This window comes from Neolamprologus brichardi, chromosome 13 (assembly GCF_056152115.1).
Source record: "Neolamprologus brichardi isolate AB-2024 chromosome 13, ASM5615211v1, whole genome shotgun sequence".
Classification (NCBI taxonomy): domain Eukaryota; kingdom Metazoa; phylum Chordata; class Actinopteri; order Cichliformes; family Cichlidae; genus Neolamprologus; species Neolamprologus brichardi.
Window position 1 is genome coordinate 17274008 of NC_142116.1, and position 12535 is coordinate 17286542.

Sequence of the window (12535 nt, forward strand, 5' to 3'; positions counted from 1 at the left end):
TTTCCCCCGTTCCACAGTTCTAAGTAAAAAACCTTTCCTGATCTCATAACATGCCCGATCACTGTAAGAGCAGTGGCTGACGTCATCTACATTTACAGCACAGCTAATCAAAAGCTTGACTGTGGGAAGTTATTTCTTAAAACAATGTTTTTAGTGTTCAGATGTGCTTCCCTCATCTATTTCATCTTCATGAGACAAAAATAATTTTTTACCAGAAATCCACAGGAAGATGAAAACAGCATCATTACATCACTGTGGTTAAGCAAGACCCAAGTCCAATACAAAGGACAGCTGTTAAAAAAATATCATTCAAAATTTAGATTTTTTTTTTTTTTTTTTTTACATTTCTTTCAATCACAATGCTTAAAATATCTTAAAAAAAAAATCTGACATGTACATTTGTACCTTTGTGATGCTGTGATGAGACACATGAGATTTTCATCATGGACCGAACTTACAGAGGCTCCAATATGTCAAATATTTGAAAGCTAAAGCCTTTATTCCTTTTTACATGAAATCTTGTGCTTGCACTTTTTATGGCTGGTCATTAACTCCTTGTTGAGTTTTCCTATTTTGCTGGTACTTGTACATTTACTCCCTGTGGAGATTTCTTTCTGCCACTGATTCATTTTTATTTATTTATTTTAAACATGTCAAACTTTTGGGTTAGCATCTTAAAATTTCAACTTACTCAGAAGTAACTTGAAATTTGAGATAATAACTTGACATATCAACTCAGCTTTGCTTGATAATTCCCTGTTTTGTTTTTAGCATTTCACACAATTTCATTCAGAGAAGAGTTTCGGTGAAAATTTATGTGATGTAAGTTCACATCTTTGTACCCCGTACTTACTACCTGCTATCAGGAACTCCTGACAGCAGATTGAAAAACTTAAGATTGTAAGAGTTAAGATGGCTGCAGCAGCAAACATTAAAAACAGTGTTTGCTGAGTTAACTAAAGAACTTAGCTTCCATTTCTCCCTTCCTTTTCCCTCAAAAGTCAACTATTTGAACAATTTAAAAGCAAACAAATTAAGCAGACCTGTTTTACCAAGCAATGTTGGCGTCTTAAACACAGTAATCCTGATGATCTCTTGGTTTATTTTCCCAAAACAGAGCTCTATTCATAGCCACAGAAGAACCCTAATTGTATAGCAGACTTTAGAAATTACCAGGGTCTCCATAGAAACTCAGACAGTGATAAGTGGTAGGAAATAGCAAAGTTAATACTCCTTTTAATACAGACAGTGGATAAGAATGTGAGGGAAAACTGAAGAACAGAGCTGCTTTTGATAAAGGAGCTGCCTGCCGCTGATGAATCACACTGAGAATCACCCTGCTGTTTGGGAACTAGATTTACTCAGAGATGAGGGACCACACCTTTCTGTATCTGGGGACACATCCAGGATGATGTCAAGGCAAGATGGATCATCCAGGATCTGATGAAAAGCAACAAAAGGAAAAGCGCTGGTTCAGCCAGGAAAGGGAAAAAACCTGACCATAACCTCACTTCCTAAGAGAGTTAGGACTTCAAACTGGCTGGAATTGCGCAAATGGCAAGAAGTAATAAGACCACCCATTACACTAAGCACAGGCCAAAACACCAAAAAAATCCCAACAAATTTCCTTTGTAATCAATGAGGAGTGAAGTTTATTTAAACCCGAAAACACACAATATGATCATATATCTTTAAAATCTTATCAAAAGTGGGGGAAAAAAGTTTATCTGGGTCAAACAAAAGCTAAACCCCTCCCCCAGAAACCACTGGTTTGGCTGTGAGAGGATACCAGGGTCCATGAGGGCTGAGAGGTCACAAGAGGAAGCCATCCTTCATCTGGTCACTCAGGCACTGGTCACATGGACTGACACACACTTTGAATGCTTCCTGGAAAGCATTTGTGAACAGCTGACCGGCTGTGCTGAGGGATGAGCGGGTTTGATTTTCTTCAGATGACCATTTTACACACTCAACGGACACACACTCAGACAGATCTGTTTTTGGAGTGTTTACAACACATTATGTGGGTTAGAACAACAAGGACTGTGTGATGGATCGTGTTTATATATTCAGTGTGTTCACTGAGTCGTGCTCATTTTTCCACAACTACCCAGCCTTTGGAATAAAATAAAACGCTAAGATACAGTCGCACATCATATAAATTCCTCTTATTAGAATATGTGGTGGGATATAAATCGTGCCAATTATGCACAGGCTCAAATGTGGGTTGGTATATCTATCAATTTGTAAACCTATAGAAAACCTGTAGATATAATGTATAATGTCACTTGTTGAAAACATTGGAAACAGAAGGACATAAATACAACAACAGTGAGATTTGAGGCACTTGTGCTGCAGTTAAGAAGCAAATATATTTCAGTGTGTATGTGTAGTTCTGTGTCACAAAATAGTATGGGAAATTTGAGTTTCCTTCTATAACTTAGCACATAAAATAAAGGTGTTTCTAAACTTTGAACAAGCTCATGATTGATTTTACTTCTATACATACATAACTTTTGGAAATATACAAACTGACACATATTCAATGGGTCACTGGGGTCTTTATCCATCCATTTATTCATAAAATATTTTCCTTCTTTCTTTTGATCAAGTCTGCCACTGCTACTATTCAAACCAAGTGACTCATCTACCATGGCACAAGTTCTCCTCCTTGTGGCATTCGAATGCACAACAATGCCCACACATCAATGCAAAGAGAAGAGAGGTATCAAAATAGGTTTTATTTTTTTTACATAAGAACATTGTCAAAACTTGAAAACATTTTTGCATATAAACCTTTTAAAACAAGGAAACAATGTTTAAATTTCACAGATTGTACAAAAAAAAAAAAAATCGACAAAAATTATTTTTGTGAGTGATTCATCCCCCTCTTTTGCATTTTTTATTTGAACCCACCACCAAAGCAATTGCGAGGTGCAGCGTTAAACTGCCAAATGGAGGTCACAGAAACAGCGCGGCGTCTTCGAAACACTCGTAGTGTTCACTGCCTGTTGAGTCTTTCAAAGCGAGAACGACGATGCCGTACAGGACGGCACATCTTCAAAGTCTATGAGGAGCCTTTTAGCCTGTAAGAATCACTGACCCTTTAAGTCTGGGGTAAACCACTATATTATTTAAGGCTCGTTATCTCAATTGTATTTCCATGTTTCTAAAACGCAAAGCAGAACAGAATCAAAATGTACACACACATTAAAACTAGCACCAACCCGTATCTTTTCTTAAGCCAAAGCAACATTCATCTCTAAACAGACCAACTTGTTTTTGAGCAGAACTCGTGCTGTCAAAAACCGATTGGAGGTTATGTGAATCCTCTCCGAGTTTCTGTCGTCATAGGAAGCTCTGTGGTACTTCAATTATCTCGGTGAGAAATGACAGAAGATCCTGTAGTCCGCTTAGTTATGAATCACCATAAAAAATGTAAACATTGACAATGAAATATCGATTTTGTTTTAAATATTATTTCTATTTCAGTCGCCCTGCATGCTCTTAAATTGGCATTGTTCCAGACAGACACCTAGCTGAAAAGGTGGTGCTTTTCCATTTTCCTCTCAAACCGCAGCTTTCTTCATGGTGAAAATCAGAATTATTTGTTGTTTGGAGAGTGAACATTAAACAGCTGTCTTATTAATATTTAATACATGTCCTGAGAGTTTACATTTAACCACTTATGAAGACGCTGCATAACAACAGAGTTGGTTGCAGGCTCTATCTGAACCATCCCAAACTCAAAATTTCAACATGCACGGCTCTGGAAACCAATCGGAAGAAAGAAACATGCGCTGACTTCTTTAATGATAATCCCTACTTCCTGCAGTGCTCGCTGTTACAACAATCAGCTGTTAATCATCCTCAATTTGTATTAGACTAAATCTTTAAGCAGCGCCAGATCTTTCTTCCATTTTCCCCCCTCTCATTTGCTTCAGAGTCTGTGTCACAGGAGGTCCAAAAAAAACAACTAATAATAGAATACTACACTAAATAATAAACTACATTACCAATCTGATACCCCTCCACAGCTAATATCTGTATAATTTCACTCAACTGGACATTTATAACACACTCACTTCTGTATATAACCCATCAAGTGTTCAAGTTCGTCCACCAGCAGCTTAAACGGGCCCTTATACTCCTAAAAGAACAGCCACCTTAGTAAGTGAGGTTGACACATAGATGACTTGACCCCCATCACACGCACATACATTGTCCACCCAGCTTTTAATTAGTGTCACCTGTCAGATTCCAGTGCAGCCAAGCCACATAATTCTCAAAAATCAATAGCTCATCACAAATCATTGACCTTGCATCCAAAAAAACAATAACAAAAAAAGATAACAACAGAAAAAAGAAAAATGAATGCAGCCCCAAAAGCAAAAGTTAAACACCGCACTGATTGCAAGCACATGTAAATTAGGGCGACTAGTTGCTGTCACCTTCTCAGGCATTAGCATGTTTATGCTTGATTTTTAACTATGGCATCAATCTCATTTCTAAAGCTCGTCTTTTTAAAAATGTGGAAGGCTGAAAACCCCCCAAAACAAAACAAAAAAAATCCTTTTCATCTGTCACATTCTCCCATCTCACTTTCACTTTTCTTCCATCTTAAACCCTCTCCCACTCTTTTTTTGCCATTTAGATTTAAGACTGAAGCGTGCAGTTCACCAAACTAGCTGAAAAGCTACCCCACCCATCATCATCACCATCTTCAGTTCAGCGCTCTACGCCCCAGTGACAAGACAATTCCTCATCAAGCTCTCCTGTCCTGTGCAGAGGCAGAGCTGTGGACTCACTGCCCATCAGGCTTCACTTTAAAGAAGTCTGATTCAGCATTCGGTAATGAAGGGGAGCGCGGAGACTTAGGTGGACCGTTGCCCCCCTCTACAAACATGTTCGGGATGTCCTGGCCAAAGTAGATCTTACTGTTAGCTGCTATGGCCTGGTACTTCATCAGCTCCAGGTATTCAGGTGTCAACTTCAGCTGTAAAGATTTAGAAGAGAGACAGCAGAGTGTGAGGATTCAATTAGTGCTGGATCACATTGCTGTTTATGATAACACTTTATCTTAATGTGACTATATACAGCTACATGGCTAAAAATAAATGCAACATTGCAGCTGGACCAACTTCAGTGATGAGCAATTAAATTAACTCTGATCAAGTGGAGCTGCTTCAAGACCTGACTCTTGTCAGGAGGACGGTAATTAATGGTTTGTGACATCTTTCTGCAATTAGCCAGTTTGGTAGAGTTTGTCGAAAGTCTGCATCTATTTAAAGTTGATTCTGTTTAGGTCGGGTGAAGTGAGGTTATTAATATCATTACAGCAGGTTTGTGTGGATCCATGCGTTTGCCGTAAAAACCTACAAATAAACACAAACTAAAACTATGTTACTACAACTGCTGGAAATCTACGCCATAACCTATGCTGTAATCTAACGTGCACTTCCCTGGGAGTTTAGCTACACACTCAGTCGACACAGCCCGCAACTATTGTAAATGGTCTGTTCAGTACAATAGAGTCCTCCTGTGAGTTTCTGGCTACTTGTTCCACCACAGTTTTTAAATTTATCATTGAGAAAATATGGATCATCATCTCAAAATAAGGAATGATAATCATAGCATCAATATAAGAACTCACAAATGTCAACAAATTTCTGGATGCAGACTGTTGTAATGATCAGAACTGATGTGAATGTATGTACAGAGAAGTAGAAAAACTTCAGGGACAAATATGTTTGCCGCTAAAAAAACAAACAAACAAAAACAAAACAGACCATTACAAAGAGCAGGGACCAGGTAGGGAAAAAGCCCCAACATTTCAACTGTTTCTATCAGCTGACACCGCATCAGCACACAACCACAAGGTAATTAACACATATTGGACCAGCACAAGCATAAATGCGTCAACAACGTCAGCCACCTACATAGGTTACATCATGGGCTCTACAAAGAAGTCTAAATCAAGTCTTATTCTCTTTTACATTAGGGATTTTTTTATTACTATAGCCACTGCAAAAACACCTCTCAGCAGAGTGTTACTGTTTTAAAACTATACGATCTGTGATGACAGAATTTGATGTTAACAACAAAGTGTTTAAACTGTTTGGGTCTTTTTACCCTGTTTGCTTCAGCAAACTTGGCAGCAGTGTAAAATTCTGCATCAGCCTTAGCTTTCTCTCTGGCCAGGAAGGCAGCATCTGAAACAAAGAAACACTGTTGAATGAGACAAATAAACCAGCACACCACAACTCAGGAACACACAGATTCATGTCACAGAACGGAACCAAAGGGTTTTAGGCAGACCCTCTATTTCAGAGATCTTCTTCTCTGTCTCCTTCTCCATCACCTTCTGCTGGAACTGGATCTCTGCCACCTGAGCCACTTTCTGAGCCTCTGTGTGACAGAAAAGAGAAGGCTGAGGTTGGCAGTGGGGTTACGCATGAATAACTTTGAGAGGCAAACTGCTAAAATTGCACCGATGGTCATGCAAATAAAAACTAACTGCTTGCTTTACAGTAAAACAGCGCATTTACCAATAATGGCTTTCTTCCTTTCAGTCTCAGCTTCCTTTTCCACCACCTTCTGAGTCTGAGCTGTTATTAGCAAACGAGTCTTTTCTGCTTCCCTGCACATACACAAACACACAGACAGACACAGACACACAAGGATAGACACAAATGAGGTTCTTGCTAATATTTTGCTTTCCATGTGGTCTTGCATGAATTGAGTGAGGAAATCACAGAAACTAAACCACGTACAAAGTCTATGCTGGTAACTTCAATTGTACAAACTCACATAAGTTCAAAGTTCCTCCTGATAGACTCAGGGATCTTTGGTTTGGTAACACGAACTGCCTTTATCGGAAATAGTAAAAAAAAAAAAAAAAAAAGAAGAAGAGGGAAACAGTGAGGGAAAATTGCTCACAAAAATAAAAAGACACATGAAACAGATAGATTGGCCTACTAGTATCTATTCAGACTTTGACTCCTCCCCTCAAACTGGTGAGCAAATGTCATTTATTTTTTTTATATTTTCATTTTTATTTATTTATTGTGTGTGTGGGTTTGGGGGAAGGGGGTTGTTTGTTTGGGTGACACACTAACATCCGTTTCTAGCTGTGCACTAATGGTCCTGGCCCATGAGCAGGGGTCATTAAACAAACACTAACAGACAGTAACCTGGTTTACCCCGCGGCTTAAAATGAATTCATAGTTCCTGCAAGAAGCTAATAGGTAATGCAGTAAATAACAGTTTAATCTGACTTCTGTTTTACCTCACCTCAAAGGGAGCATTTTTAACTGTATTAACACAGGTTAGTGCGGAAGAAAACGTGCGATAGGTTTGGGCTATTTGGTGATCAACTGCCAACGAGGAAGAGGAAAAAACAAACAAAAACAAAACTATTAGTGTACTAGTAGGCAGTACAAATGACTGATTGTTAATCTCTACTCTCTGTACATTTGCTGCTAGTGCCCAAATCTAGCTGGTATGAAACTGTGTGTTATTTACCAGCTCCATGTGCAATCTCACCTTTTTCCCACTAAACATTCTCTATTTCAGCTGGAAATGTTAAACTATGTATAATATACACTTCTAAGTACTGAGTGTTACCTTAAAGTCTTTGTAAAAGGGACAGAGCAAGGGAATGAGGGAAGGTGGAATCTCAGTTCTGGATGCGTCACAGCACAAAACCAACTAGCTGATTTTATCATCCCTAAAATGTCACTGAAAACATGCAGGTTATGTGTCTGTTTAGGTACCTGTATTGTAAGTCCAGGTGCCATAACATTCAGATCTTTCTGTAATGCCGTCTTCAGATTCTCATCTATGATGTCTGCAAACAAAATAAAAGAAAAAGTTCTAATGTATGATCTAATTTCAGGAATTTCAGGATTGTAGTAAAATGCAACATAAATGTACTAACCAAACAACTCAATGTAAACCTCCTGTAGCGTGTGCACGCTGCAGAACTGGTTGAGTTCATGGTGAATTTTGTTGAAAATTAGAGTTTTGTCGTAATCAGCGGTGTAGTTCCTCACAATGTCCACCACTGAATATAGCAGAACAAAAGCAACAATTACTTTGATGCCAACAGGGTTAATAAGTCAACAAAATAAGGAAGTTTTGCAGTGAAAGAAATTCACAAAAACAAGCTGCACCTGCTGAGGGGACGAGCATGTTCACAACTTCTATCCTGTCAAAATAGATCATCACACCTCCACTGTGAAGAAAAAAAACATTTCAGGTAAATATATATTAATGTGGGAATGAATTTATTAACAGCTGAATAAGGAAGTTCAATCACACCTTGTTCCACAAGGCACATTCTTGATCTCATCTGTTTGGAGTGTAGTCTGAAAGAAAACATTGAAAATATTGTGACATAGTTATCAGTATAAATGATCTGTGTGTTTTCCTTTTTGTTAAAACTGAGCATATAAAATCCAGGGTACAACAGGTTCAACTGCTATTAAACATAGCTGAAGTTCAAACTAAGCATCAAAATTGGGAATAAAGGACTACAATTTGCACAGAATCACAAAAATTGAAATCATGGATCCATCCTGCCTATTTCATGCTTATGGCCATACGACTCCAAGCACCCCCTATCTTTTCTGATTTGCAGGAGTTCTTCATCATTCAAATGCCACAGCCTTAAATTTCATCTCTGTATGATCTTCTGATGGCTGCTTACAGCAGAATAACACAACATGTCATAAAGGTCAAATCATCTCAAACTGGTTTCTTAAACATAACAATCAGTTCACTGTACTCAAGTCGCCTCCACAGACACCAGTTATCAGTCCAAAGGAGCACATTTGGAATGTGGTTGAGTGAGAGATTTATATAATTGATGGGTAGCCAACAAATGTGCAGCAAATGTCTGATGCCATCATGAAACAAAATCTCTGAGGAATGTTTCCAGCACTTGCTTCAGAGAAGCAGATCTGAAGGCAAAATTGGGTCCAATCTGGTACTAGCAAGGTACCTATTAAAGTGGCCTGTGAGTGTATTATTAAGATTTGAAATTGAGTGCAATGCTACTTTATACTACATTATATAATTTAGGAGCTATATAAGATTACATAAAGAAGTGCATGGTTGTTTCAAGTTAATACAAGCTGAATGCGTAGAATATGTCAAGCATATTCTACTATATTACTCCCTCGTGCTTTACTCTCGCGCTGCTCCGTGTGGCAAATCGAGCGCACCTCTCTGCATTTCGAACAAGTGTCACAACAATTAAGAGGACCCGAGGGAAGCTCGGAAAGCTAAGCAGAAGTTATTTGGAGAGGAGAGTGACTGCTGTTGGTTGAAAAGAGAGGTAAAAAAACGTTCAGTGGTGTGGAAATATTATGGGTTCGCGGAGTCAGACGTAGATCAAGTAGACATAGTGTGTAAACTTTGCTACGGTGTCATAGCTGCACCACAGAGCAACACTGCAAAGTTCACTAAACATAGATGTTTACATTTTTCATTTATTTTTTATATTGCAAACATTTGCACTGTTATCAGTATTTGCACACTATTTTATATTATTTTTTGACAATCTTTAAAGTCATTATTCAATACATTGTTATTGTTAAATAAATATCGTCAAATAATCGAGATCTCAATTTCAGTGAAAATAATCGTGATTATCATTTTTGCCATAATCGAGCAGCCCTAATTACTATGATACTCTTTTACAATTCTGATTGTAAACGTTCGTAAACTGGAACAGTAGTTTTCCAAAACAGCCATAATTCTTCAAGTTACCTGGATATGTTGTCAAGTCCGGACCTTTGCCAAGGTCTGGAACAAGACCCAAACTATCACCCTCAAATGAGAGGATGTTTGTTAGAATGTTCAGGAACAAGCCAGGAACCACTAAAGCTCAAGCCTGCCATGATCTATTGGAACATCAACATCTCTGTCCACAGTAAAGGGAGTTTTATATCACCCTAGACGAAGAACCTATGTTTCAAAACCAACCAACCAGCTTAAGTTTGCAGCTGCCAACAATGACGAGCCAAATGCCTTCTGGAGAAAGGTTTTATGTCAGATGACAGAAAGATTGAGCTATTTTTCCACAATGACAAGACTTATGCTTGGAGGAGTAAGGCTTTCAAACCTAAGAACACTATAACAGCTGTTAAGCATGGTGTTGGCTGTAGCATGGTCTGAGGCTGTTTTGCTGCCAGAGGTACTGGTACATTGCACAAAGTGGATGAAATAACAGCGCATGAGGACCATTTCCAAAATCTTCAACTTCACTTAAAATTAACAGCTAGACAGTTAAAACTTGGACATAGTTGGGTGTACCAGCAGGACAATGATCCCAAAAATATATCAAGACTGATTTTCAAATGGATAAACCAGGCTACCATCAAGTTTCTGGAATTGCCCTCCCAAAGCACAAATTAAAATTTGTGAACTATGATGCTTAAAAGCCTGGTCTGTACCAAGAAAACAACCAATTTAAATTAACTCTACCAATTCTGCCATTAACGGTGGCCAAATACCCAGACAGAATTGTGCCTGAACTTGTAAAGAGACATTTAAATAAGTATTAGAGGGTTTGTATGTATATATTTGCACCTCTACGTTTAATTTTGACACAGTGTGCATTTGAGAAAATCCTAAATAAATTCAAACCTGTGCAACCAATTCTTGTTTCTTAAAGGCATTAAAGATGTAGGCTGCACAATCATTCTACCCCGGAAAAATAACACCTCAAAGAAATCAATGAAAAACCTAAAATTGCCATGACTTTCATGCCAATGATAAGCGTATGCAAACTTCTGCCCACAACTGTATATGTATTGGCATGTAAATGCTCCATTTACTTGGTGTAAAACAGAGCCCCTGCAGCCACGGTTGAATAACAACTGTTTGCATGCTGTAGCTGACTTATTTATAGAAGATCCCACTCTAGTTTTAAAGCGCAGGCACCTCCTGTTTGAATCTTACATTACATATGCCTTTGCTCAAAGGCCATGTTTCAAGCCAGGAAAGAGAGGCTTACCTGCACTGCTCTGTAGGTGGTAATGAAAGGCAGCATAATGTGATATCCAGGACCATTGGGACTAGTCAGCAATGCCCCACCTCTGAAACAAATACAAATTATTTGGCCAGAGTTCACAACATCTGATTTTCTTTTGATTATATTTAATGAGGGTGGAAAAAAAGGAAGAGGACATATAACTTTATAACCATCATTTGCAACAGGTTGCTTACAAATAGCACTCCCACATTCTTAGTACAGGTGTCATTTTCATTAGAAACAGGTGTGATGAGTCAAGCCTAATGTACCTATAGTACACAGCGAGGTGTCCTTCTTCTATCTTGTGAATAGAGGAGTGCAACATGATGGCCATCACTCCTGTTATTGCTGCAAATACTGCCCCTACATGCGGCATCGTCATCCTTGCTAGCACTGACCTGCAGACAGAAAAGGAAAATACTGAAATATTTATACAACACTAAGCCCTCAGGGCACTGTCACGTCTGTGATCAGGTGGAAACTGTAACTATAAACAGCAATACACGCAGTAGGTGAACCATCAGTAATGCATGAGCTGTGCCATAAAACCTGCCTCTTTACATCCAGTAAGTTTATGGTCAACACACTATATGGCTTAGCTTTTCTGCTCCGTGCACCCCGTTTTTCACCCATTTTGTAATGAAAGTAAGAGTTTAAGTAAATCATTACACATTCGTTACACACACTCTCATAAATACGCCTTTTACATTCACCTGTGAGACGGTCAGCTATTAACACAGGTGCACCCAGGTCAAACATGGAAACCTTTATGCCTATGATAGCTGCCTTAACAGCAATCGATGCATATCATATAGCAACACTATTAGTGACAATTAACGACTTCGCTTAGTTAAAGTACACTTCACGTGTATTTAGTTTAAACATCTAACGGTGACAGGCACGATTAGCTGACAGAAAGACTTGAGAAGGGTAACAAGCAAGTGACTCCTCATTCAACTTATGAAGCAACATATGTGGTTCAAAGCTACAGGTCCTTTGATGTAGCTATAACATTAAAACAAATACATTCTGAAAAAGAAAACACAGGCTTACCCACCACTCGGTTGGTAACGTTGTAACGTTTACCCTAGCTGGCTGGGTTGGGCTAGCTAGCTAGCTAGCTGGCTAGCTGGCTGGCTGGCTAGCTCTCACTGGGTGGGATCGGAAGTGAAGCACTGTTTCAGTGTAGCTTAATGCTAATGTAAGCTTGCTAGGCTACTAGCGTGAAGCAAAGCTTTTAAATCGTCTTGCACTACGACCAAATAATGTTTCAGTAGGTACTGTAAACCACAGGCTTATAATATGTAAAATTACCGCTGTAGCAAACCGTGTCCCCTTCTGATCTTAGCATTCAACGTCCCACCCCCATTTCCCCGCCTCCCACAGGTTTCAATCTTGCTCTGACTCGCTGCATTATGCTGCCTTCAGGACAGTTGGAAATAAAAGAAGTGACATTGTAAATGGGTGGAATTTGTCAAACGATTTATTTTATTT

At 38.8% G+C, this 12535-nt stretch overlaps 1 protein-coding gene across 3 annotated transcripts; it reads right to left on the reverse strand.

The window, feature by feature from the left end:
* Positions 1-4217: 4217 nt before the first annotated feature.
* Positions 4218-12434, reverse strand: erlin1 (ER lipid raft associated 1). Of its 3 annotated transcripts, none has more exons than XM_006800703.2 (12): positions 12356-12434; positions 11311-11439; positions 11024-11105; positions 8323-8369; positions 8175-8236; positions 7940-8065; positions 7776-7849; positions 6811-6869; positions 6549-6640; positions 6319-6408; positions 6133-6212; positions 4218-4996 (listed from the first exon to the last, which is right to left on the reverse strand). In XM_006800703.2, the coding sequence occupies exons 2-12, from the start codon at positions 11421-11423 to the stop codon at positions 4805-4807; spliced, it is 1017 nt and encodes a 338-aa protein (XP_006800766.1). In that variant the 5' UTR covers positions 11424-11439; positions 12356-12434; the 3' UTR covers positions 4218-4804. The 3 variants fall into 3 exon arrangements, with proteins under 3 accessions (XP_006800766.1, XP_035767973.1, XP_006800767.1); XM_035912080.2 differs by lacking the exon at positions 12356-12434 and adding an exon at positions 12099-12349; XM_006800704.3 differs by lacking the exon at positions 12356-12434 and adding an exon at positions 12095-12349.
* Positions 12435-12535: the final 101 nt, after the last annotated feature.